The sequence below is a fragment of the Lithobates pipiens genome, unplaced genomic scaffold, assembly GCF_037356315.1.
Source record: "Lithobates pipiens isolate NorthernLeopardFrog02 unplaced genomic scaffold, aLitPip1_a1.2 Scaffold_37, whole genome shotgun sequence".
Lineage (NCBI taxonomy): Eukaryota > Metazoa > Chordata > Amphibia > Anura > Ranidae > Lithobates > Lithobates pipiens.
In genome coordinates, this window is record NW_027507825.1 from 16,093,666 (window position 1) to 16,119,421 (window position 25,756).

A 25,756-nucleotide genomic window follows, 5' to 3' on the forward strand; every position below is an offset into this window, starting at 1 on the left:
TGCAGTCTCGCTTCTCAAGCAGTGGTGGCGCTGTGTAGGAGAGGCGCTCAGGTGCAGTTCCTGTGCACTGGCCGCCAGGTAGCGCTGTGTAGGAGTGTGTGTGTCTTCCTATTCTCAGCAGTGGTGGCGCTGTGTAAGAGGCGCTCAGGTGCAGTTCTTCGGCAATGGTCGCCAGGTGGCGCTGCGTAGGAAGGGAGTGTAGTCTCATTTCCCGAGCAGCAGTGGCGCTTGGGTGCAGTACCCCGGCAGTGGTCTATAGGTGGCGCTGTGTTCCCCGGTACGGCACTGCAGTGTTCCGGGCCGGCGTCGGGTTCCGGTTCGGCGGAGGCGGACATGGCGGCTAGGAAGGCCGGATCCCGGCTGGAGCTGGAGATAGAGCGGAGCCGCTCGGAGTGTCAGTGGGATCGGATCCCGGAGCTCGTCAGGCAGCTTTCCGCCAAACTCATCTCCAACGGTGCGGGGAGAACCGGGGAACACGGGGGAGGGGAGAGAAGGGAACCGGGGAACACCGGGGGAGGTGTACATGAGGTGACAGGAACCCCCCCCCCCCCCATATATATATCATCATACAGATCTGTTTATACCTCTCTTATTTATATCTCTGTGTAACGTGTGTGTGTATATATATATATATATATATATATATATATATATATGTATATATATAATATACACACACACACTGTATACCTCCTAGATGTACAGTATATATAAGGAGGTTTGTATATATATATATATATATATATATATATATATCTATATAGAACACTACATCTCTGTATTACACTGTGTAATGACTGAGCTCTCTGTCTACACCATATACATATATATATATATATATATATATATATATATATATATATATATATATATATATATACACACACACACTCTTCTGGACAGACAGGGTGCACCACAGACAGACGGGCCCCCATATATATATATATATATATATATATATAATATAAACACTACATCTCTCTGTATTACACTGTGTACATGACTGAGCTCTCTACACCATATGTAATTATATATATATATATATATATATATATATATATATAATCACACAGTGGGGGATGGAAAGTATTCAGACCCCCTTAAATTTTTCACTCTTGCAGCCATTTGCTAAAATCATTTAAGTTCATTTTTTTTCCTCATTAATGTACACACAGCACCCCATATTGACTGAAAAACACAGAATTGTTGACATTTTTACAGATTTATTAAAAAAGAAAAACTGAAATATCACATGGTCCTAAGTATTCAGACCTTTTGCTCAGTATTTAGTAGAAGCACACTTTTGATCGAATACAGCCATGAGTCTTTTAGGGAAAGATACCACAAGTTTTTCACACCTGGATTTGGGGATCCTCCGCCATGCCTCCTTGCAGATCCTCTCCACTGCTGTCAGGTTGGATGGTAAATGTTGGTGGACGGCCATTTTTAGGTCTCTCCAGAGATGCTCAATTGGGTTTAAGTCAGGGCTCTGGCTGAGCCATTCAAGAACAGTCACGGAGTTGCTGTGAAGCCACTCCTTCGTTATTTTCGCTGTGTGCTTAGGGTCATTGTCTTGTTGGAAGGTAAACCTTTGGCCCAGTCTGAGGTCCTGAGCACTCTGGAGAAGGTTTTCGTCCAGGATATCCCTGTACTTTGGCCGCATTCATCTTTCCCTTGATTGCAACCAGTCGTCCTGTTCCTGCAGCTGAAAAACATCCCCCACAGCATGATGCTGCCACCACCATGCTTCACTGTTGGGACTGTATTGGACAGGTGATGAGCAGCGCCTGGTTTTCTCCACACATACTGCTTTGAATTAAGGCCACAAAGTTCTATCTTGGTCTCATCAGACCAGAGAATCTTATTTCTCACCATCTTGAAGTCCTTCAGGTGTTTTTTTTTTTTTTTTTTTTTTTTTAGCAAAATCCGTGCGGGCTTTCATGTGTTTTGCCACTCTGCCCTAAAGCCCCGACTGGTGGAGGGCTGCAGTGATGGTTGACTTTCTACAACTTTCTCCCGACTGCATCTCTGGAGCTCAGCCACAGTGATCTTTGGGTTCTTCTTTACCTCTCTCACCAAGGCTCTTCTCCCCCGATAGCTCAAATTGGCCGGACGGCCAGCTCTAGGAAGGGTTCTGGTCATCCCAAACGTCTTCCATTTAGGGATTATGGAGGCCACTGTGCTCCTAGGAACCTTAAAGGGGTTCTGCACTCATAATACAACATTTGCCCATTCTGTTGCCTCTAGTTAATATATCTCATAATGCCACCTGTTTTTTTTTTTTGATTCACCTACCTTTTGTAATCTTCAGTAGTTTATTTTAAACCCCTGCGGCGATGGGCGGTCTCTTGCGGGGATCAGCGTAATTTCCTGTTGAAGCCCGCACTGTCTCCTGGGATCTCGTTCGTGTAATCCCAGGAGACATTGCGGCTAATGCACCCGACATCTCGCGAGATTTCGGGTGCTACAGCCGACATCTCGCGAGATTTCGGGTGCTACAGCCGACATCTCGCGTGATTTTGGTAATTACAGCCGAGATCTCGCGAGATCTCGGCTGTAATTACCAAAATCACGCGAGATGTCGGCTGTAGCACCCGAAATCTCGCGAGATGTCGGGTGCATTAGCCGCAATGTCTCCTGGGATTACACGAACGAGATCCCAGGAGACAGTGCGGGCTTCAACAGGAAATTACGCTGATCCCCGCAAGAGACCGCCCATCGCCGCAGGGGTTTAAAATAAACTACTGAAGATTACAAAAGGTAGGTGAATCAAAAAAAAAAAACAGGTGGCATTATGAGATATATTAACTAGAGGCAACAGAATGGGCAAATGTTGTATTATGAGTGCAGAACCCCTTTAAGAGTTGCAGAAATTTTTTTTTGTAACCTTGGCCAGATCCGTGCCTTGCCACAATTCTGTCTCTGAGCTCCTCAGGCAGAGACTTTGTCCTCAAGATTCTCATTTGCTCTGACATGCACTGTGAGATGTAAGGTCTTATATAGACAGGTGTGTGGCTTTCCTAATCAAGTCCAATCAGTATAATCAAACACAGCTGAAGGTGTACAACCATCTCAAGGATGATCAGAAGAAATGGACAGCACCTGAGTTAAATATGAGTGTCACAGCAAAGGGTCTGAATACTTAGGACCATGTGATATGTCAGTTTTTCTTTTTTAATAAATCTGTAAAAATGTCAACAATTCTGTGTTTTTCTGTCAATATGGGGTGCTGTGTGTACATTAATGAGGAAAAAACATGAACTTAAATGATTTTAGCAAATGGCTGCAATATAACAGAGTGAAAAATTTAAGGGGCTCTGAATACTTTCCGTCCCCACTGTGTGTATATGAGTGTTTTTTTTTTTTTTTTTTTTGTTAAAAAAAAAAAAAAAAAAAAAAAATATATATATATATATATATATATATATATATATATATATATATATATATATATATATATATATATATATATATATATATATATTACACATTATACATCTCTATTGAAACTGACTGTACTCCAGTATCTCTCTTCATATCTGAATGTATATGTTGGGTTCTGTAGCACACTTGTCTGATAGTTCCTTGTATGCACCTCACGGGGGGCGTCTGTCTGAGGTGCACCTCACAGGGGGGGGGGCTTGCATGTCGGCCGTGCACCCCACAGTGGGGGGGGGGGCCTGTCTGTTGGCGGTGCACCCCATGGGGGGGCCCCGTCTGTCTGCACCATGTCACATTGTCAGTAGCAGGAACACAGATCGTTGATTGGTTCCTCTTCCCATATTCAGTTTCGGGTTTCTATGTGTTTTCCAGATGACATGGCCGAGCTGCTGTTGGGGGAGACTGGACTGGAGCAATACTTAAAGGAGAACCCCGTCAAGCAAGGAGCCAGCCCTCAGGGGCCCCGGCAGAAGCTAACTGATGTCCGCAAGCACCTGACAGCCGCTCTTGACAGAGGGAACCTCAAGGTACTGCCATAGCTGACCCCCTCCGGCTTCTCACTCAGATGTCACTTCATCTCTGTATCTGTGGGGGAGAAAAGGTTCACATAGTTTGTAGCAACCAGTGGGAGTTTGTGTTGATGGGATCTGTATGCAGACATTGCTGCTGACTGTCTATGCAGCCAATCAGAATCACTCCCTGCACACAGATTTGTGTCCTGCAACTGATACCCAAATGCTATCCAAAGCTCTTTAGAGGTTAGTACTTTGTGGGAGAAGATACAAAAGGGTTTAGGTCTACTTATCTGGAAATCCCCCACTTACTCATTAAAAAACATTAAGGGGTCTGTTTAACTATCCTGTGTAAATGTGTGAATCCCTTGTACAGCCATCAACATCATCGGGCCTAATACATTTATCTCCCGTGACCCGTGAGTGGCCACTATAATAAACATATTAGGCAAATGACTGTGATTTTTCGTGATGGCTTTGCACAGTGGCATGTTCGAGCAGCTATTTTTTCATAAGTCAACCCCCTAAGTGAAAGCTATAAATAAAATAAGCATTGAAAAAAAAATGATTAGAAATACCAGCCTTATCCTCTTCCCACCAAATCGCATGCCTGGTACGTCATTTGACTTCAAGTGGTTGTATATGCAGCTGCAGGCATCACCCCGATACCTTTTTTATTTTTAGAGCCGACAATCGGCTTTCTTGTAATAGCAATTGGAGCGGCTAACTAGCTGCTGGATTGCCACTACAAGCAGTGGAAGGGGACATCCTCTCGCCATCTTCTGCATCTTGCTCAGGCTCTCCCAGTCAACCGAGAGACCCAGCAATCTGCCGGCAGGTCCGCTGACTAGTATGAAACCCATACAATGTCGGGATCGGCTGTGATTGGGTCTCCACTATGGTAACCTGGAAGCAATGACATGACATTACTTGTCATGTCAGCAGTGCCATTTTGTAAAAATCAAAAGTATTCCAAAACGCAAATTCTTGGGGTTTTGAATGCTTATAAGGTCAGAGGTTAAATTCAGGACACCAATTTTCTCCATAAAGAGGACCTGTCTTATAGACCCCTGATCTCTCCATAAACAGGACATATCTATGGAGAGATCTGGGGTCTAGAAGACAGGTCCTCTTTATGGAGAGATCTGGGGTCTAGAAGGCAGGTCCTCTTTATGGTGAGATCTGGGGTCTAGAAGGCAGTTCCTCTTTATGGTGAGATCTGGGGTCTAGAAGACAGGTCCTCTTTATGGTGAGATCTGGGGTCTAGAAGACAGGTCCTCTTTATGGTGAGATCTGGGGTCTAGAAGACAGGTCCTCCTTTATGGTGAGATCTGGGGTCTAGAAGACAGGTCCTCTTTATGGTGAGATCTGGGGTCTAGAAGACAGGTCCTCTTTATGGTGAGATCTGGGGTCTAGAAGACAGGTCCTCTTTATGGTGAGATCTGGGGTCTAGAAGACAGGTCCTCTTTATGGTGAGATCTGGGGGTCTAGAAGACAGGTCCTCTTTATGGTGAGATCTGGGGGTCTAGAAGACAGGTCCTCTTTATGGTGAGATCTGGGGGTCTAGAAGACAGGTCCTCTTTATGGTGAGATCTGGGGGTCTAGAAGACAGGTCCTCTTTATGGTGAGATCTGGGGGTCTAGAAGACAGGTCCTCTTTATGGTGAGATCTGGGGGTCTAGAAGACAGGTCCTCTTTATGGTGAGATCTGGGGGTCTAGAAGACAGGTCCTCTTTATGGTGAGATCTGGGGGTCTAGAAGACAGGTCCTCTTTATGGTGAGATCTGGGGTCTAGAAGACAGGTCCTCTTTATGGTGAGATCTGGGGTCTAGAAGACAGGTCCTCTTTATGGTGAGATCTGGGGTCTAGAAGACAGGTCCTCTTTATGGTGAGATCTGGGGTCTAGAAGACAGGTCCTCTTTATGGTGAGATCTGGGGTCTAGAAGACAGGTCCTCTTTATGGTGAGATCTGGGGTCTAGAAGACAGGTCCTCTTTATGGTGAGATCTGGGGTCTAGAAGACAGGTCCTCTTTATGGTGAGATCTGGGGTCTAGAAGACAGGTCCTCTTTATGGTGAGATCTGGGGTCTAGAAGACAGGTCCTCTTTATGGTGAGATCTGGGGTCTAGAAGACAGGTCCTCTTTATGGCGAGATCTGAGGTCTAGAAGACAGGTCCTCCTTATGGCGAGATCTGGGGTCTATAAGGCAGGTCCTCCTTTTTATAGCGAGATCTGGGGTCTATAAGGCAGGTCCTCTTTTTATAGCGAGATCTGGGGTCTATAAGGCAGGTTCTCTTTTTATAGCGAGATCTATAAGGCAGGTCCTCTTTTTATAGCGAGATCTATAAGGCAGGTCCTCTTTTTATAGCGAGATCTATAAGGCAGGTCCTCTTTTTATAGCGAGATCTGGGGTCTATAAGGCAGGTCCTCTTTTTATAGCGAGATCTGGGGTCTATAAGACAGGTCCTCTTTTTATAGCGAGATCTGGGGTCTATAAGACAGGTCCTCTTTTTATAGCGAGATCTGGGGTCTATAAGACAGGTCCTCTTTTTATAGCGAGATCTGGGGTCTATAAGACAGGTCCTCTTTATAGAGAGATCTGGGGTGTGTAAGACAGGTCTTCTTTATGGAGAGATCTGGGGTCTACAAAAGAGGGTCTGTCACTGCCTATTACTGTCACAAGGGAGGTTTGCATCAAAAACAGCAATAAGGCGAACTTGCAAAGGCGAACATGTGCATCGGTCCCTCATGCACGCAAATGTCGATCATCCCGCGCATATGAGGTATCGCCATGAACATCCGATCATGGGCAGTAATTCTAGCACCAGACCTCCTCTGTAAATCTAAAGTGGTAACCTGTAAAGGCTTTAAAATCTTTGCCTATAGATAGTAAAATTTACATTGTTTGTCGCCATTGCAGGGTCATTAAAGCGTGATGTGTTTCTATTTACACAGAGTAACATCATCTTCTATATTTTCAAATAAATTGGGTTATGTATTCAGTTTTTTGTTTACATTAAAATTAAAAAATACATTTTTATTTTTTCCCCAAAATTGCATTTGAAAAAGAGTGGTGCTCAAATACCGTGTGACACAAAAAAAAATGCAACACCCACCAATTTATTCTCTAGGGCATCTGCTTTAAAAATTATCTAATGTTTGGGGATTCTAAGGGCCGATTCACACAGTGATGCGCGGCGAGGCGTCTCCGACTTGCCTCGCCGCGACCTGCACGGACCTCAGCGGCGACTTGCAGAGGACTTCTGTATAGAAGTCAATGCAAGTCGCCCCCGAAGTCGCCCCAAAGTAGTACAGGAACCTTTTTTCTGAGTCGGAGCGACTCGAGTCGCTCCTCTCAGAACGGTTCCATTGTACAGAATGGGGGCGACTTGCGGGAGCGAGGCGAGGCGAGCCGTGTCGCCTCGCCTCGCGTCGCAGTGTGAACCGGCCCTAAGTGATTTTCTAGCAAAAAAAAAAAATTATTGTTACATGTAATCAAAACGTGCCATAAAAGGCCTGGTCTGGAAGTGGTTATTGTCAGGCTTACCTAGGTGAGGGTGATGTCACTGCTCTTTCAGGCGGGGATCCTGGGAAAGCTGAGATAACAATTCCTAAAAAAAGTGATCCTGCACAGTGCTGGAGGGCCGGAGACCAGGGATCATCACTCCCATGTGCAAAATGGATCTAATGGGAGTGATTTCATAATTGTCAATCGGTTGCTGCACTTGCAGGGCTCTAATGAGGAAAGTCTCAGGGTCCCTTTGAGAGTATATCAGCAAAAATGACATTTTGGGAAATCCGACTTGTATCTTAGTGCAGACTAATCAGTGATCCAATCGCACAAGCAAGAAATTACATTTCTGGGGGCTCCGTATTTGTGGGAGGAGCCTGGGAAGGCTTTTTAATCCTCCTCCTCTGTTGGGGCCAGTGTTTCTGGGTGAGGCTACTTTTCAGAGCGGCGGTCGGCCATAGCAATGGTCCCCCCCCCCGCCATCCCTGGGTTCCACAGGCTTTGTGGAGTCCGCCCTGCCTGTCCGCCCTTGCAGCCCATGTTCAAGCATCATGGGGGGAGGCAGCCGCCGCTTCTTCCGGTGCTCATGGTGGGGAGGGGGGGGGGGCAGTCCATCTTTCCTCCACCACCCACTTCCCCCACTACTCCATCTGGCCAGCGTGCCGCCCTCTTCTCCTGGCGTTCATGCCGGTGGGGAGCAGGGGGTGCATCCGTCCATCCATGTTCCACCTCATACTCTCCCCGCCCTCCCTCTCTCCATGTACTTATTGCTCCATGTGTCGGCCGCCCGCCGATTTCTCCCGGTGTGGGGGGGGGGGGGGGGCGTTGTGATCGGCCACCGCCAGCTCCTCTCTATCCCCATGTACATATTGCTCCGGCCCCCGCTGATTCTTCCGGTGTGGGGGAGGGGGGGTGGGTGATTGGCCACCCTGCCAGCTCCTCTCTCCGCATGCACATACTTCTACATGTGGCGGCCACCCGCCGATTCTCCCAGTGGGGGGGGTTGATCGGTACAACTATCCCCACGAGAGCCGCACACCTGGTGGGGGGGGGGGGTTAGTCATCTGCCGCCACCTGCTCCTCTCCTCTGGCTCCACAAGGTATATCTGGCTCCACAAGGGGGGCGGACCGCCGGTTTCTCCCGGTGCTCATGGGGGGGGGGGGGGGGATGGGATTGTGATGGGATTCTATCGCAGCCAGCGTTCTGTCCAGCTTTTTCTGTCATAGTGTTTTCTGTCCAGCTTTTTTCTGTCCAGCTTTTTTCTGTCTTAGTGTTTTCTGTCCAGCTTTTTCTGTCATAGTGTTCTGCCGTTCTGTCCAGCATTTCGGTCGTGGCGTTCTGTCCAGCATTTCGGTCGTGGCGTTCTGTCCAGCATTTCGGTCGTGGCGTTCTGTCCAGCATTTCGGTCGTGGCGTTCTGTCCAGCATTTCGGTCGTGGCGTTCTGTCCAGCATTTCGGTCGTGGCGTTCTGTCCAGCATTTCGGTCGTGGCGTGCTGCCCAGCATGTCTGTGCATGTCTGTCATTGCGTCTCTGCCCCCCAGCATTTCCCGTCATTGAGTCTCTGCCCCCCGGCATTTCCCGTCATCGCGTCTCTGCCCCCCGGCATTTCCCATCATCGCGTCTCTGCCCCCCGGCATTTCCCGTCATCGCGTCTCTGCCCCCCGGCATTTCCCGCCATCGCGTCTCTGCCCCCCGGCATTTCCCGCCATCGCGTCTCTGCCCCCCGGCATTTCCCGCCATCGCGTCTCTGCCCCCCGGCATTTCCCGCCATCGCGTCTCTGCCCCCCGGCATTTCCCGCCATCGCGTCTCTGCCTCCCGGCGTTTCTGTCTTAGCTTTTTTGCTGTCTTAGCCTTTGTACACACGGTCGGAGATTCCAACAACCAAATCCGTCTGATTTTGTCCGAAACTGTTGTATACACACGGTTGGACGAAGTTGTCGGGAAATCCGATCGTGCAGAATGTGATGACGTTATTTCATTACGACAGGCCTACGTTCAGGCTAGTAGCCAATAGCTTTGGTGTAGGAATTTGATCCGAGCATGCGTGGCACTTTGTCCAATCTGAATTCTCTACACATGATCGGAGTATGTCCGATCGGAGCATTTTGTCGGAAAATTTTACCAACAGGTTGGAAAATTTGGTCCGTCGGATACTCCGACGGAAACAGTCCGATGGAGACCACACACAGTTCGGAATATCCGACAAAACGGTCCGATCGGACACATTCCGTCGGAATCTCCGACCGTGTATACAAGGGCTAAGCATTTTCTGTCTTGGCGTTTTCTGTCTTGGCGTTTTCTGTCTTGGCGTTGCTGCCCAGCATTTCTGTCATAGCATTCCAGCCTCGGTGTTCAGCCTCAGAGTTTCAGAGGGGCGTTGTTCACTTATGGCATACTCTGGTAGTTTTTCGTCTTTGTTGATTGTCATGTCTCATTGTATCTGTGTTCATGTTTGTACCTGGGTCAGTTAGCTAGGGTTCGCATGTCAGGATCTGTCACGTCTACAGATACATATGGGCTGAGGTTTCGTTTGTTAATTGATTGTTGTTCACAATCTTTTCGCCCATATACCATACATCATACGATGCATGTTCATTCGCCACACCTATACAACTACCCACCACGGTCTGTGGGTACACTAGCCCTGAGTTTTCAGTTAGTTACTCAGACTCACTTACCACTTACACGAGGGTGGGGGGGGGGGGGGGTGTTGTATGACTGCGCAATTGTCATTCAAAGTGCGACAGTGCTGAAAATTGGTCTGGACAGGAGGGGAGTTTAAGTGGCCAGTAAGTAAATGGTTAAACTTCAGCTTGAGCCCCGGTTCACAACGGTCCTGCTACTTCAGCGCAATTTCAAAGCCGCACATCCATGCATTTTGCACCGCCGCTTGCGACTTCATTTAACAGAAGACTTTGCAAGTTGCAATGAAATGCGTAAAAAGTAGCGCAGGAACCTTTTCCATAATCTCAGCGATATGACCGATTCCATGGCCTGCGACTTGTCATGCGATTTGGAACTGTCAAATCACCTGACAAGTTACACCACTGTGAACGGCGGCTAAAAGGTTGGATTTTGTTTTGTACAAAGAATCTTTGTCTCCGAGAAGCGAGCAGTAAATCTGCCACACGGGAGGTGGCGGGACGGGACGGAGCTGCACTGTAATCTGCATTAGCAATATTCGAGTGATAATCTGGAACAGGAGCGCTCTCCTCCTCCTTTTTTTTGTGCTGATGAGAGAAGATTTTTCAGATGGGCTCCGGTAAAGTGACTAATGATCCTTCTAATGACAGCCGTCGTGTAGGAAGAGCAATTTCTCAGAGTGCAGAATAATGCCTCGTCCGCACAACCGTAGAGCGGCAGACCGTCACCCGCCGTCACATGACTGTATTTGAAGAAGGGGAGGATTATAGTCACCAGTGAGCAGACAGAATGGGGGAGATTTACTAAAAGTGGAGCACTCCAAATTGGATGCAGCTGTGCATGGTAACCAATTGGCTTCTAACTTCAGCTTGTTCACTTAACCCCTTACCTACTGGGCGCTTTCACCCCTTCCTGCCCAGGCCAGTTTTCAGTGCTGCCGCAATTGACAATGACAATTGCGTGGTCATGCTACACTGTAACCATATGACATTTTTATAATTTTTTTTTTTTTTAGACCGCTTTCTTTTGGTGATCCCTAATCACCACGGGGTGGGGGTGGTGGTGTTATTTTTTGCTAATCAATGAAATGAGACTGAAATTTTTGAAGAAAAAAAGTTTTTCTTCGTTTATGTTAAAATTATGTAAATAAGTCATTTTTCTCCTTCACTGATGTGTGCTGATGAGGCAGCACTGGTGGGCACTGATTGGCAGAACTAGTGGGCACTGTTGGGACTGCACTAATAATCAGGAGACTGATGATCAATGCCCTGATTATCAGTGTAGATGTCCCCTGTGTGAATTGCTGTTTATCGACTCTCCTCTCCTCATGCACTGTCAGCGCAGGGGCAGGATTGCCAATAACCAGCAAATTCTGTTTACACTGTGAACATCTGTGATTAGCTCTTTTCCCCGAATCTGTGATCACCTGAGGAGGGACCACTGACTCTCCTTGTGCAGAGTGACTGGTCTTGTCTCCGCCCCTTCCTGTAGTTTTCTGCAGTGGGTGGAGCCTGCTGGTCCCCCCCTCCCACACTTATGCTGTTTGCCTAGGCCAGTGATGGCGAACCTTGGCACCCCAGATGTTGTGGAACTACATTTCCCATGATGCTCATGCACTCCGCAGTGTAGTTGGGCATTGTGGGAAATGTAGTTCCAAGACATCTGGGGTGCCGTCGTCCGCCATCACTGGCCTAGGCTATGTACAGCACAGCGATGGTGTCACTGCTACTTTTACTAGGTAATATCTGGTGGTTCTAAGGCATTTCCACAAAATGGATTTATATCCTTTGAGGAATTTAATGAAAGTTTTTGTGCCCTTTATGTGCTGAGGCACATAATTTTTCTCTTTTTTTTTTTAAATAACAGTTTTATTAGTTATCTCAGCAGGTAAAAGAACATAGACAGAACACAGTAAGTTCCAGGCATTACTAGAGCAGGAATATAGCCAGTATAAACATTGTAGCAGAAATTGGTGCAGTACCATTGCTAAATCATACTATGAACCGTTAGATAATTAAAGTTTGCCATAGCTTAAAGCGGGAGTCCACCGGGACTCCGCGTTTTTTTTTTTTTTCTTAAAGCCAGCAGCTACAAATACTGCAGCTGCTGACTTTTAAAATAGTGACACTTACCTGTCCAGCGCGCCCGCGATGTCGGCACCCGAAGCCGATCTGTAGATCGTATGTCGGGTGCTGCCGCCGCCATCTTGGGTATGGGAATCAGGAAATGGAGCCTTTCGGCTTCATTTCCCGGTTCCCTACTGCGCATGCGCAAAATCGCGCTGCGCAATAAGGACGGTCCCCGCTGCCTCTGGGATCTGTGTGTTTCCCAGCAGGCAGCGGGGCACTTGCGGAAAGGGGCGGGCACTTGCGGATAGGGGCGTAATATACGCCCCTTTCCGCAGAGAGCTATCCCGGAAGTGGGTGCAGAATACCTGTACTGTACAGGTATCTGCACCCCCCTCCCCCCTGAAAGGTGCCAATTGTGGCGCCGGAGGGGGGGAGGGTTCCGATGAGCGGAGGTCCACTTTAGGGTGGACCTCCGCTTTAATGAGTGTGAGAGAAAACATAAAAGAGAAAAAAAAAAAAAGAGTTGAAGAAGTAAGATAAGAAAGAGAAGATGGGAAAGTAAGGTAGTAGCTCAACCATCGGCTCAGGGTGGGTCCTCCCGGCGGTGCCACTCCTCCCAGACCTTATCCTGCATTTCCAGCCTATCCTGTAATCTAGCTGTCATTTTTTTTCCATTCGCTTCATCTTTTATTCTTTACCTTTGGTCCCCCTGGTAGCAGCAGCTAGATAGCATGGAGCACGTCCGATGTTGGGTATCAAAAGTAAAGAATTTTATAAGCATTCTCTCTGTAGAGGAGCTTTTAGCCACTTGGGAACCAGATCGTCTGCCACGTCATCTCAGGGATTTCTTCTCCCGATAGCTTTTCCCAGCGGAGCGTGTAGGCATATTTACCCTGATTTGGTATAGAGTAGGAATTAAGTAGCCGGTATATGTCTGAGATCAGAAATTGCGGCAGCAAGAAGTGAGGAGGTGAGGATGACGATTGAGGTCGCAGGGAAGCGGTGATCTGGGCCTGCGTTTTGGGGCTCATTTGGGGGTCACTCCCGTGTCGTGATCTTGGACGGAGAGAAGGGCCGCGTAGTCGGGTCCCCTGTATGAATGCGGACCGAAGAGCTGACTGCATGGGCATAGGTAGCGGGTGAAGTCTGCACCCCTCCCTGAAGAGCCAGGGTCCCTGGAGCGGGATTGTCTCTGTGATTTAGGGGGAGGCAGGAGTAGGCGTGGCGTGGGTCTCCATTGGGGCTCTGCCTGTGAGACAGCTGCATGTGCGTGGGGCCTGGTAGGGATGGGAAGTCCTCCGAGCCCACTGAAGGAGGAGAGCTGGGACCGCCTGTGGTCAGGCCAGGGTCTGAAGCTGTGCGCAGCAGCTTCGGGAAGGTGTCTGTACACTGTGTATACGAGGTGAGGGTTAGGCCTAGTGCAGCGGGCTGTGTCCCGCATGGTGCCGCCACCTGGGAGGCAATATTCTGGGGGTGACTCACTGTGTCCATCGGGGGTTTGGTTGCATCCTGGGCGCCAGCCGTGCAGACTCGGGTGTGCTCCCTGGATGGGCTGGAGCTGGAAAAGCTTGCTGTGGTGGAGACCACCTTGAGGAGGTGGAGGCAGCCCCGGGAGGAGGTTGGGATGATCCCCATGCTTTGGAGGATCGGGTTCTCCTGGATCCACCCATGTACGGGTGCAGAAAGTCCCCTAAAAGGCCGTGGAGCTGTGGGCTATGAGAGAGCTAGGAGCTCAAGCTTCCATGCAGGTCAACTTCATTTTCTCTCTTCTCTTTTTCTCTTTACCACTTCGCGCTGGGAGGGCGTCCGGGGACGTCCTTGATTTTGCGAGGCTATATCTGAATGTTGGGTGCAGCTACAGGCATCATTCAGATATCGGCTTTTTCAGCTGGCGATTCCCTTCACCATAAGAATGATGATTTGCAGCTTGATCATTCTTATGGGCGGCCGGAGGGGACGACCCTCCCGCCACCCACTGGTGCTTCTACCGACTCACCGCTTCCATCGGTGAGTCTGAGAACTTATCTGTCGGCCCCCCGGATGGGGATCATAGAGATTTCCGGCGGATCAGATGGTCGCCAGAGTCTCTATGATCATTTGGAGACTGGGCGAGATGTTTTGATGTCACGCCCGGCCTCTGCATAAAAAAAAAAACAAGAAAACAGTGCCGCCTCGGCTGGGAAGCCATGATTGTTTTTTATTTTAGGCTTCCCAGCCTGGAGATGAGATATGGGGTCTTATTGTAAAAAGGACCTGTCATGCCATATTCCTATTACAGGGGATGTTACATTCCTTGTAATAGGAATAAACGTAATAAAAAATTTTTGTGTCGAACTAAAAAAAAAAAAAAAAAAATTGAAAGCGCCCCTGTCCCCATGTGCTCGCATGCAGAAGCGAACGCATACGTAAGTCCCACCCACATATGAAAACGGTGTTCAAGCCACACATGTGAGGCATCGCCATGAATGTTTAGAGCGAGATAAATCTAGCCCTGGACCTCCTCTGTAACTCAAAATATGTAACCAGTAAAAAAAATTTAAAGCTTCACCTATGGGGATTTTTAAGTATCAAAGTTTGGCGCCATCCCACGAGCGCGTGCAATTTTGAAGCGTGACATGTTGGGTATCTATTTACTCGGCATAGCTTCATCTTTCACATTATGCAAAAAAAATTGGCTAACTTTAATGTGTTGTTGTGTTTTTTGTTTTGTTAAAAAAAAATTGCTGTGCGAGATACGACCGCCATTGTATTCTCTAGGATTTTTGCTAAAAAAAAAAAAGGATAATTTTTGGGGGTTCTGTGTAATTTTCTAGCAAACAAATGATGAATTTTACATGTAGGAGAGAAATGTCAGAATTGGCCTGGGTGGGAAGTGGTTAATTAGCTTGCAGAATGTCAGCCTGGACTTTGACCTCCATTCCCCCCCCTATACAGACGCCCCCGGCTCCCCTGTAATATCACCGGTGTTGGTGTATAAAGGGTTAGCCGCCCAGCAGAGATAGAAATGTGCGGTGCAATTAGTCTAATGAGTGTGTGATTTGGTTGGAGGCCAGCTGTTTAATATTGTAATGGCTGGAGACAGATGGGAGGGCTATCAGCTTGCCGGTCCAGCTCGGCGCACACGGCTCCATTAATAATGACAACGGATGTCAGGCGAGCGCTGCGGATTAAAATTTGTCGTGTATGGTGTTTTTTCCATCCTCTGCTTCTGCAAACCCGGACTGTCTAATTATCATAATAAAGTGGTTATAAAGCCTAAACATTTATACTTCTTTTTTTTTTTTTTTTTTTATGCATTTCTTCGCTGATCACATCTGTAACTCTTCTCTCTCCTCACTTCCAGTCCCTCCATTGGCTACTACTGCTGTCAATCGGACCGAGCCCCACCGTCTGTGCGTATAGATACAGGCAGCTCGGCTCTGAAACAAGCCCGCGCTAATTCCCCCATAGGGGAGCAGCTTCCTCCTAGGAGGAGCGCAAGCGGGGGACCAGAGAAGAGGAGGTTGAAGACCGCTCCCCCCCCCCCCCCCCCACAGCCGCACCGTGTTGCTAGAACACAGGGCGACTACGATCTGTGTAAAGAGCCGAGGCCGCAGCTCTTTAACCATGTGATCGGCTGCATCCAATCACAGCCAGTCACATGTAAACATGGAGATGCCAGTAATTGGCACTGCTCACCTCACACTGACAGGGTGTGAGGAGAGCTGATCAGCGGCATCTCCTCACAGGGGACAGCTAGGTATTTAATCAGGGCACTGATCATCAGTGACCGGATTACAATTGATTGCCCACCACTGCCAGCAATCGGTGCCCACAAGTGCCAGCAGTCAGTTGCCAGTAATGATGCCAGTAATGATGCCAATCAGTGCTGGCTATTAGTGCTGCCCATCAGTGCCGCCTATCCGTGCCCACCAGTGCTGCCAATTAGTGGCCATAAGTGCAGCATATTCGTGCCGCCTCATCAGCGCCCATTAGTGAAGGAGAAAAATTACTTATTTACAAAATTCACTGACAGAAACTAAGAAGAACTCTTTTTTTATTTTTTTATTTTTTTCCCAAAATTTTTTGTCTTTTTATTTTTTTAAAGCCCAGCAGTGATTAAATACAACCAAAAGAAAGCTCTTTGTGTGAAGAAAATGTTAACAATTTCACATGGTTACAGTGTAGCATGACCGCGCAATTGTCATTCAAAGTGTGACAGCGCTGAAAACTGACAAATAGCCTGGGCAGGAAGGGGGTGAAAGTGCGGTGATTAATTGATTGGCAGCATTTTTCATCCCACTTCCTGTAAGCCCAGGCTGTCACGGACACGCCCCCTTGGGGGTTTGTCTTCATACCAGCCTGAACTGGCAGTACTTGCAAGGCAGATTGTGGCTCACACATCAATACACGAGCATTGTTATGTGTTCCAATAGGGAAAACCCACCTCCAAGGCTCTACTGGGGGACAAAGGACACATGACGTCACCAGGCTGCAGAAATTAACGTTATGTTAAAGACAAAAAAAAAAAAAAGAAAAATGAGGTGGTGGGAGGATTCGGATGTGTTCAAATGATAAAAAAACTTCTAATCTGCTTGTGTTCTGGAAATACTGGGATCAGCCATTTCGGTGCAATGCGTTTCTATAGAAGTGCTGAAGAATCACTTGCAGTGGATATGATTTTATATACTGACAGCTATCGGGAAGCTTTATGGTCAGACTTTCACCTTCTAACTATGTTCTCTCTCTCTCTACAGTCAGACTTCATGCAGGAAGCCAACCTGATCATGGCCAAGCTGAACTATGTGGAAGGAGATTATAAGGAAGCTCTCCGCCTCTACGCATGGCTGGGGCTAGAAGACGTAGAGCTGGTGGCCGCACCTCCTTACAAACTGCGTATGATTGCTGAAGCTTTCTCTACCAAAGGTATTGTGATCATTAGAGAATATCTGAACAATCTTCCCTTGTTCCACTTTGGTCCGACCACCAGGGGGCACCACTTCTCTATACTATGTGATTTGTCTCTATATTCTAAACCTTTACTTAGAACGTGTACCTGTTTTGTAGACGGACAACATGCAAATATATATTGCATGCTGTAGTAAATGGATGTATAGATTTTTAGACCTGAACCCTCTTGTATTGTATTGTATTGTAAATATAATGTCTCCCTTTTATTTTGTAAAGTGCTGTGCATTTTTATTTCTATAGAACATTTGTTTTCATTGCTTACCTTATTTTATTTTCAGTGATGCCATCACTGGGTCTCTGTGCATTGCAGGCAGATCACTGTTGTTGGAAGAAGACAGACATGTACTTCTTCCATCTGAAGCACCTGGTCGATCGATCTGTCACTCACCTTTCTTCCTTGTTGTAAACTGACCACACAAAGTACAGAAGCTGATCTGTGTTAGTGTGGTCAGTTTTCATCCTTTGACTTGGCATTCAGAGGTACAGGACACACAAGCATGCCTGTATGAGGTAGTTTGTTCAGCCATCATACCCCTGGCCAGTCACAGCCGGCCCCTGGCATATTCCCCATGCCAATCACAGCCTGCCATTGGCACACACACCCTCCAAATCACAGCCTCCCTCTGGCGCACACCCCCCTCCCAATCACAGCCTACCCTAGGCACACACCCCCTCCCAATCACAGCCTACAATAGGCACACACCCCCTCCCAATCACCGCCTACCATAGGCACACCCCCCCAATCGCCGCCTACCATAGGCACACCCCCCCCAATCGCCGCCTACCATAGGCACACCCCCCCAATCGCCGCCTACCATAGGCACCCCCCCCCAATCGCCGCCTACCATAGGCACCCCCCCAATCACAGCCTGCCATCGGCACGCACCCCCTCCCAATCACAGCCTGCCATTGGCACGCCCCCCCTCCCCAATCACAGCCTGCCATCGGCACGCGCCCCCCCTCCCCAATCACAGCCTGCCATCGGCACGCGCCCCCCCCTCCCCAATCACAGCCTGCCATCGGCACATGCTACCTGTTTAGGCACATCCTACATCTTGCCTCAGACTGAACAGGCTATAGAATGCAGGCATGCTGTGTGTCTGCACAGGGTCCTTTTGCCCCCTCACTATCAGGAAGAGGAGATACATGATCACATGACAGAACTTTTTAACATAGTAAAACAAAAAAGATAATTTCTGAAAGCGAAAACAGTATAACTGTATTAGAAAGTGACTATAAAATTGTATGTTCACAACTACTTTAAGTCTGGGTGCTGACTGTGCTGCTTAATATGCAGATAACTTTATATAATATATATATATATATATATATGACACAGCTTTCTCGGACAGGATGGGAAAGTCGGGCCTTGCATTTGTCACCTTGTTGCATCATTTTCGGGTGATGCAGTAAGTGGAGATCCTTCTGAACACCACCGACCCTCCTCTAAGTTTAATGTTGTGTTAAAAGAGCCGAGTGCCGGGTCACTAATGAGTTTTATTTTTAGACGGACGGGCAGCGCATGTCGGTGTGAGATGGAGAAAGTATCAGATGTAAATAAATGGCCGTGTGCTGGAGACAAATTGACATTCAGTTTTCCCGAAGTGGACTGGCACACTTATCGCTGTCTGCTCACCGCCTGCTGGCTGCAGCATAACCTACTGACAGTCTCACTCCCTGCGCTGCAATTATCAGGCATCATTCACTGAAAGTCAGTAATGTGTGAGATATTACCAGGAATAGTCATTACCATGAACTCTATGGTACTTCTACATTAGTAATTATATAGTAGTGGTGTGTTCCATAGTATTTTATATATATATATATAATATATAATACAGGGATAGGGAGGGGATGTGTGGGGAGAAATTGGACAGCACCCCAGGCTGAAACTTCTTGTTGCCATGGTGACCTGGGGTTTGTCCGACCCTCTGGTCTAGTTTAACCCTTTCATGACTAAGCTTATTTTTGACATTTTGTGTTTACAAGCTAAAATCCAGATTTTTTGCTAGAAAATTACTTGGAACCCCCAAACATTATATATATATTTTTTTAGCAGAGACTTTAGAGAATAAAACGCTGATTGTTGCAATATTTTATGTCACGCCGGTATTTGCACAGCGGTATTTAAAACGCAACTTTTTGGGGAAAGGGACACTTTCATGAATTTAAAAAAAACGAAACGATAAAATTAGCCCAATTTTTTTGCATAATGTGAAAGATAATGTTACGAGTAAATAGATACCAAACATGTCACACTTTACAATTGCACGCACTCGTGGAATGACGACAAACTACGCTACCTAAAAATCTCAATAGGCGACGCTTTAAAAAAAAAAATCCGGTTACCAGGTTAGAGGTACAGAGGAGGTCTAGTGCTAGAATTATTGCTCTCGCTCTGATGATTGCGACGATACCTCATATGTGTGATTTGAACACCATTTACATATGTGGGCGCGACTTCCGTATGCACTTTCTTTGCTGCGCGAGCTCGTGGCGATGGGGGGGGGGGGGGCGCTTTAAAAAAAAAATTCTTATTTATTTTATAAATTTTTAAATTAATTGTTTTAAAAAATAATAATAATTTGATCACTTTTATTGCTGTTACAAGGAATGTAAACATCCCTTGTGACAGTAATAGATGGTGACAGGTACTCTTTATGGAGGGATCAGGGGTCTAAAAGACCACCCACCCCTCCTTTACAGTTCAAAGTATTCAGAATCGCCGAAAACTGCGATTCTGAATACTGTATATTTTTTTTAAATCCGGCGCCATTGGCAGCCGAGTAAACAGGAAGTTACGTCATGACGTCGCTTCCGTGTTTACAATTAAGAGACTGGAATGACGCCATTTACGGCGTCATTCCAGTCCCTCCTTAGCCGCTGGAAGCGGCGGATGTGAGATCAGTGCTCCCGATCGAGCGGGAGCACCGGTAACAGCGGCGGGAGGGGGGGGCGTCCCCTCCCGCTCCTCCGGCATAACAGCCAAGCGGCTTTTCGCTGCATCGGTTGTTATGGCTGGAAAGTCAATCGCCTGCTCTAAAAAACGGTACGGAATGATGCCTGCAGGTGCGGGCATCATCCCGGTATACCCCCCGGAAGCCGAGTATGCACATCTGCTTGCGCTTGGCGGGAAGGGGTTAAGAGATGCCTGCATTGCAATTTTGGACCTCGGTAGAAAAGGAAGACTATCTTCCATTTTCTTCCTTAGCAAATGTAGTACTTCACCAATTCTTGTCATCGGTGCTGGGATAAGGTCCTACTATAGCATCCAAGGCAGAAAGGCCAAATGTTCCAACCCATTCCTTCCTATTAGGGTTGCACCGATACTAGTATTGGTATCGGTACCGAGTATTTGCACAAGTATCGGAACTTGTGCAAATGCACCGATGCTTTCAGGCTCGGTTCTTTGAGCTGTCAGCGGGTCTCCCCTGTTGACAGCTGAAGTGTTAAAGAAGTCCGGGAATTGGAGGTGTCAAAAAAAAAAAAAAAAAAGCAGCTAACAACATTGCGCCACTGAAACACTAAAATATAAAGAAACATTGTTTCTTTTTGAATCTTTCTGTTCTTCATCTGCAGATCAAAGGGATGAACAAATGTTCCTCTGTTTAGCCCCTTAATGACCCATAATTTACTCTAATCAGCCTTAACTCCCTATTGTCGTCCATTTAATTATTTTCCTGTTTTTTTTTTTTTTTTATTTTTTTTTTACACGTCTATTTTATAAATGATAAACCATTAACTTCTGCAAATGCTTTGTTGGTGAATATTTTTACACACATATATAATATAATATATAATATAATTAATATATATATATATATATATATATATATATATATATATATATATATATATATATATATATATATATATATACACACACATATTAAAGTGGAGGGCCACCCTGGAAAAAAAAATTAAAAATTATAAAAAAATCTAAAAAAAAAAAAAAAAATTAAAAAAAATTTTTTTTTTTACTTACCAGAAGTGCCTGTTGCTAGGCACATAATCCTAATCTTCCTCTTCCTCCTCCGCGGAGATCTTCTTTCTTCTCTCTTTCTTCTCTCCTCCATGCGGCGTCTTCTGGGTAATGGGTCGCGCTGTGTTCTGGGAACTGTGTGTTCCAGAACACAGCGCGTCCCATTCACAAAGCGCTGCGTGACTCGCGCATGCGCAGTAGGAAACGGGCAGTGAAGCCGTAAGGCTCCACTGCCTGTTTCCCTTACAAGGAATGGCGGCGCCGAGGGACGGGTCGGCCTCGGGCGGCCGACATCGCGGGCGCCCTGGACAGGTAAGTGGGCTGATTAAGTCAGCAGCTGCAGTGTTTGCAGCTGCTGACTTTTTTATTTATTTATTTTTAAACGGCCCTCCTCTTTAACATATATTTACATGTTTCACGTTGAAACAGCGCAAAATAAAAAATATATATTTATTTCATTTGTAAATAACTTTTCAATGCTTTGTACCGTTGCTGACATCTGAAGTGAAAACAAAACAGTTGTGGTAGGTATCGGTTGGTATCGGCGAGTACTAAAAAAAAACTATCGGTACTCGTAAAAAAAAAAAAAAAAAAAAATATCAGCGCATCCTTACTTCCTATGATATGTGACCTACTTCAGCAGCAAATGTTGCAGGTCCTGTCCCCTGCTTCTGAAGTAGCGAAGGTGGGCCGCCTCTTCTACTCACCGCTTGGTCTGGCCTCGCACGTCCTAAATCATTTCAGCTCCGGATTGTGACTGTTGCAGCTTGTCCTTGTAAGTGAGACAGAGCACAGTCCATGTCCAGGCAGCAGGGGGCGCTGTGTCCTCATACTACCCCCGAGCTCCATTCTCAGCAGTGACTCCATCATCATATTGCACAGAGATGAAGGCCCCAGTAACAGAGTGACAGGCCCTCCTGCAGCGTGCCATTAATACCGTTATGTCATTTAGTACTGTCAAGTCATCGCTGCAAAGATTAAGCTTCCGAGAACCAAGACGGCGGCTGGAAAACAATGCGATTGCTCCGCCGCCTCTCTGCACATTAACCGTCCCCTTCCCATCAATTGGAATACTGGATCTCAGCGGTGAATAGGAAATGCTGCTGGGAGATGCAGGACTGTGTACAGTAATCGGGTTTATTTAAAGGATGAGTCTGGGAACCGTACATCTGAGTGTGCGTTCCTGAGGACTCGCTCATAGCCAAAGCCTCGGGACTGACGGGACAGTCTGAAAACTGGAAGCATCTTGAAGAGGAACTGCAGTCTGCTCACATAATTTGTAATAAAAAAATTCTTTGCCATTCTGAAGCTTCCCTCCAACCATGTTGCATATTATTGTTTGTATATATACTGTGATTCTGTACTTGCCAAATATGCTGCAGAAATCTCCCTCCACGGAGTCTGGCTGCAGCCATTTTAACTGTGGGTAGCTGACCCTCCAGCTCTGCAGCTCTCGTTGGCCCTCTTATGACTCAGCCCCCCCTCCCTTTCTGGCAAACTGTATGATGTCATAAGAATAGGTTAATGACCACACAAACAGTACGCAGTATAAGGCCCCTTTCACACTGAGGCAGTGGGTGCTTCGGCGGTAAAGCGCCGCTATATTTACTGTCAATTTCGCATCCCTATTTGGCCACTAGGAGGATGCTTTAAAAGGCCCCCCCCCCACCCCCTCCATAGGTCATCAGCTTTGTGTTACAGAGGAGGTCTGGCACTAGAAATTGTTCTTAATCCGGCATGCATGATTATATGTAACGTGTATCGCAAGCAACGTTTTCATGTGTAGCACCCTTCATGCATGCGTTTATGTCCGTACATATGCTGGGGTTAAGAGGCCTGAAAGTTTTTTTTGGGGGGGCGGGGTTATCTGCTTGGGTATAATCTTTATTTATTTTTTTTAGAATTGAGAAAAATTGTTACTTCAACTTTTTTGTGGTAAAAAAAAAATAAAATAAAAAAAAAAGTCCCCTCTGTGATGATTTGGTGACGGGTTCTCTTTCAGGAGACATGCATATCTCCCCTGTGCTCCTCTGAATGTTATGCAATGCAGTAGGGCTGCAACTAACGATTATTTTCATAATCGATTAGTTGGCCGATTGTTTCGATTAATCGGTTAACCGTAAAAAAAAAAGGTGTGGTGTATAATTTAGTTAATATGTAAAGTTTAAAAAAAAAAACAATTTATTCTTAAATATCTCTATGCAGTGGTAAATATAAATAACCAACTATATGGTTAAGGAGCAAAATATCTAATCCACTCTGAGAATAACAGACAGAAGAGATATACTGTATATAGAGGGGATATATACTGTACATACTATTAGAAGAGATATACTGTATATATTATTAGAGGCTATATACACTATTAGAGGAGAGATATACTGTATATACTATTAGAGGGGATATATACTGCATATGCTATTAGAGGAGATATACTGTAGATACCATTAGAGGAGAGATATGCTGTATATACTATTAGAGGAGAGATATACTGTATATACTATTAGAGGAGAGATATACTATTAAATGGTCAATCTGGTAAATATCATCAGACTCATTAAATTTAACCCCATTTTGTTACTGGCCGATTAATCGATTATGAAAATAGTAATCGATTAATTTAATAATCGATTAGTTGTCGATTCATCGATTAGTTGTTTCAGCCCTACAATGCAGATCGCACTGCATTATATATTTTTTCAGCCATGCTGGACGTGCACATGAAGTCCTTTTCCACACTGGTATGATGCGGGAAACCTTGCAATTTAGTGCGGATTCCTACATCGCACCTGAATCGCACACTGGTTCACACTGAGATCTGCAAACTGCTGGGGGTGTCAATGTAAAAGTTCACGACACCCCCCCAGATCGATTTGCAGATCGCAGTGCGAACTGTCAAATGGCGCAGGAATTGGATTGCATAGGCGTGAACACCCAATGTGTTACGATTCCAGCGTGGACCACAAAAAGGGCCCTGCACCATTTTGGTGCAAATACAATTTCTGTCATACAGTTTGTATGGCTGAAATCGCATCGCGCAGACATCTCATGTGATCTGCACAGCAATGCGGTGCGAAAAACCACAGGGGCGATCAAATACCACCAAAAGAAATCTCTGTGGGGAAAAAAAAGGACGTCAATTTTGTTTGGGTACATCGTCGCACGACTGCACAATTGTCAGTTAATGCGACGCAGTGCCAAATCGCAAAAAATGGCCTGGTCACTGAGCAGCCAAATCTTCTGGGGCTAGTAGTTAAAAAAAAATAAAAATAAAAACATTTTTAGATATCCTTTAACCACTTAATGACCAGCGCACGACGATGTACGTCCTATTTTTGAAGAGGGATATCTCGGTAACGGCAGCAGCTGCTGCCACAAGCGAGATATCCATCTCTTCAGGCGCCGGTCGTCTGTACGATTACAGTGGTCTCCGCGGCGCATTCGCTGCGAGATCACTGCTATCAGCGGCGGGAGAGGTGCCACCCCCCTCCCGCCACCCTCCCGCACCTTCCGCCGCTTACCAGAGCCGTCTGTAGCGGCGGAGGCAATCGGGTCCTTTTGCTAGCTGGGTATGGAGACGAGTGAGGCTAAGATGGCCCCCACTCGTCTCTATACCATAGGAGGGCGGAAGCGACGTCAAAACGTCACTTCCACCCATACCTCTTAAAGGTATATTTTTTTTAAATGTAATTTTTTTCTTTTTTTTCTTTTTTTTTTGCATTTTAGTCCAAATATGAGATCTGAGGACTTTTTGACCTCCAGATCTCATATTTAAGAGGACCTGTCATGCTTTTTTCTATTACAAGGAATGTTTACATTCCTTGTAATAGGAATAATAGTGATCCATTTTATTAAACAGTGTAAAAATAAATAAAATCAATTAAAATAAATAAGAAAAAAAAAAAGGTTTTAAAAACACCCCGTCACGACGAGCTTGCGCACAGAAGCGAGCGCATACGTGAGTAGCGCCCGCATATGAAAATGGTGGTCAAACCACACATGTGAGGTATCGCCGCGATTGGTAAAACGAGAGCAACAATTCTATTCCTAGACCTCCTCTGTAACGCAAAAAATGCAACCTGTAGAATTTTTTTTTAAATGTCATTTATGGAGATTTTTGAGGCTAAAAGTTTGACGCCATTCCACGAGCGGGCGCAATTTTGAAGCGTGACATGTTGGGTATCAATTTACTCGGCGTACCATTATCTTTCACAATCTAAAAAAAAATTGGGCTAATTCTACTGCGGTCTTATTTTTTTAATTCAAAAAAGTGATTTTTTTTCCAAAAAAAAGTGCGCTTGTAAGACCGCTGCGCAAATACGGTGTGAAAAAAAGTATTTCAATGACCGCCATTTTATTCTCTAGGGTGTTAGAAAAAAAACAATATAAAATGTTTGGGGGTTCTAAGTAGTTTTCTAGCAAAAAAAAAAGTTTTAAAAATGTAAACACCAAATCTGAAAAAGAGGCCTGGTCCTTAAGTGGTTAAACTGTATGGTTGTATTACAAGGTGATTGTTTTTACATATACCTTAACTTCTAAGTATAAAATGCAGATCAGACATGAATTCATCCCGGGTTGAGGTTTGCTTTAAGTGAACTTGATTTCTTGGGTGTGTGTCGGGATTGGACATGAGAGCAATTGTTTGGG

At 46.0% G+C, this 25,756-nt stretch overlaps 1 protein-coding gene across 7 annotated transcripts in view; it reads left to right on the forward strand.

The window, feature by feature from the left end:
- Positions 1-262: 262 nt before the first annotated feature.
- Positions 263-25,756, forward strand: part of TTC7B (tetratricopeptide repeat domain 7B) — a 225,331-nt gene continuing 199,837 nt past the window's right edge. For 3 of the 7 annotated variants that reach the window (XM_077466766.1, XM_077466765.1, XM_077466767.1), the window contains exons 1-3: positions 264-454; positions 3,814-3,968; positions 16,914-17,082. In XM_077466766.1, coding sequence (XP_077322892.1) covers positions 334-454; positions 3,814-3,968; positions 16,914-17,082 — 445 coding nt within the window. In that variant the 5' untranslated portion in view covers positions 264-333. Of the gene's footprint in view, positions 455-3,813; positions 3,969-16,913; positions 17,083-25,756 lie in introns of all 7 variants that reach the window. The other 4 variants (XR_013269953.1, XM_077466764.1, XM_077466768.1 and 1 more) reach the window with 2 other exon arrangements.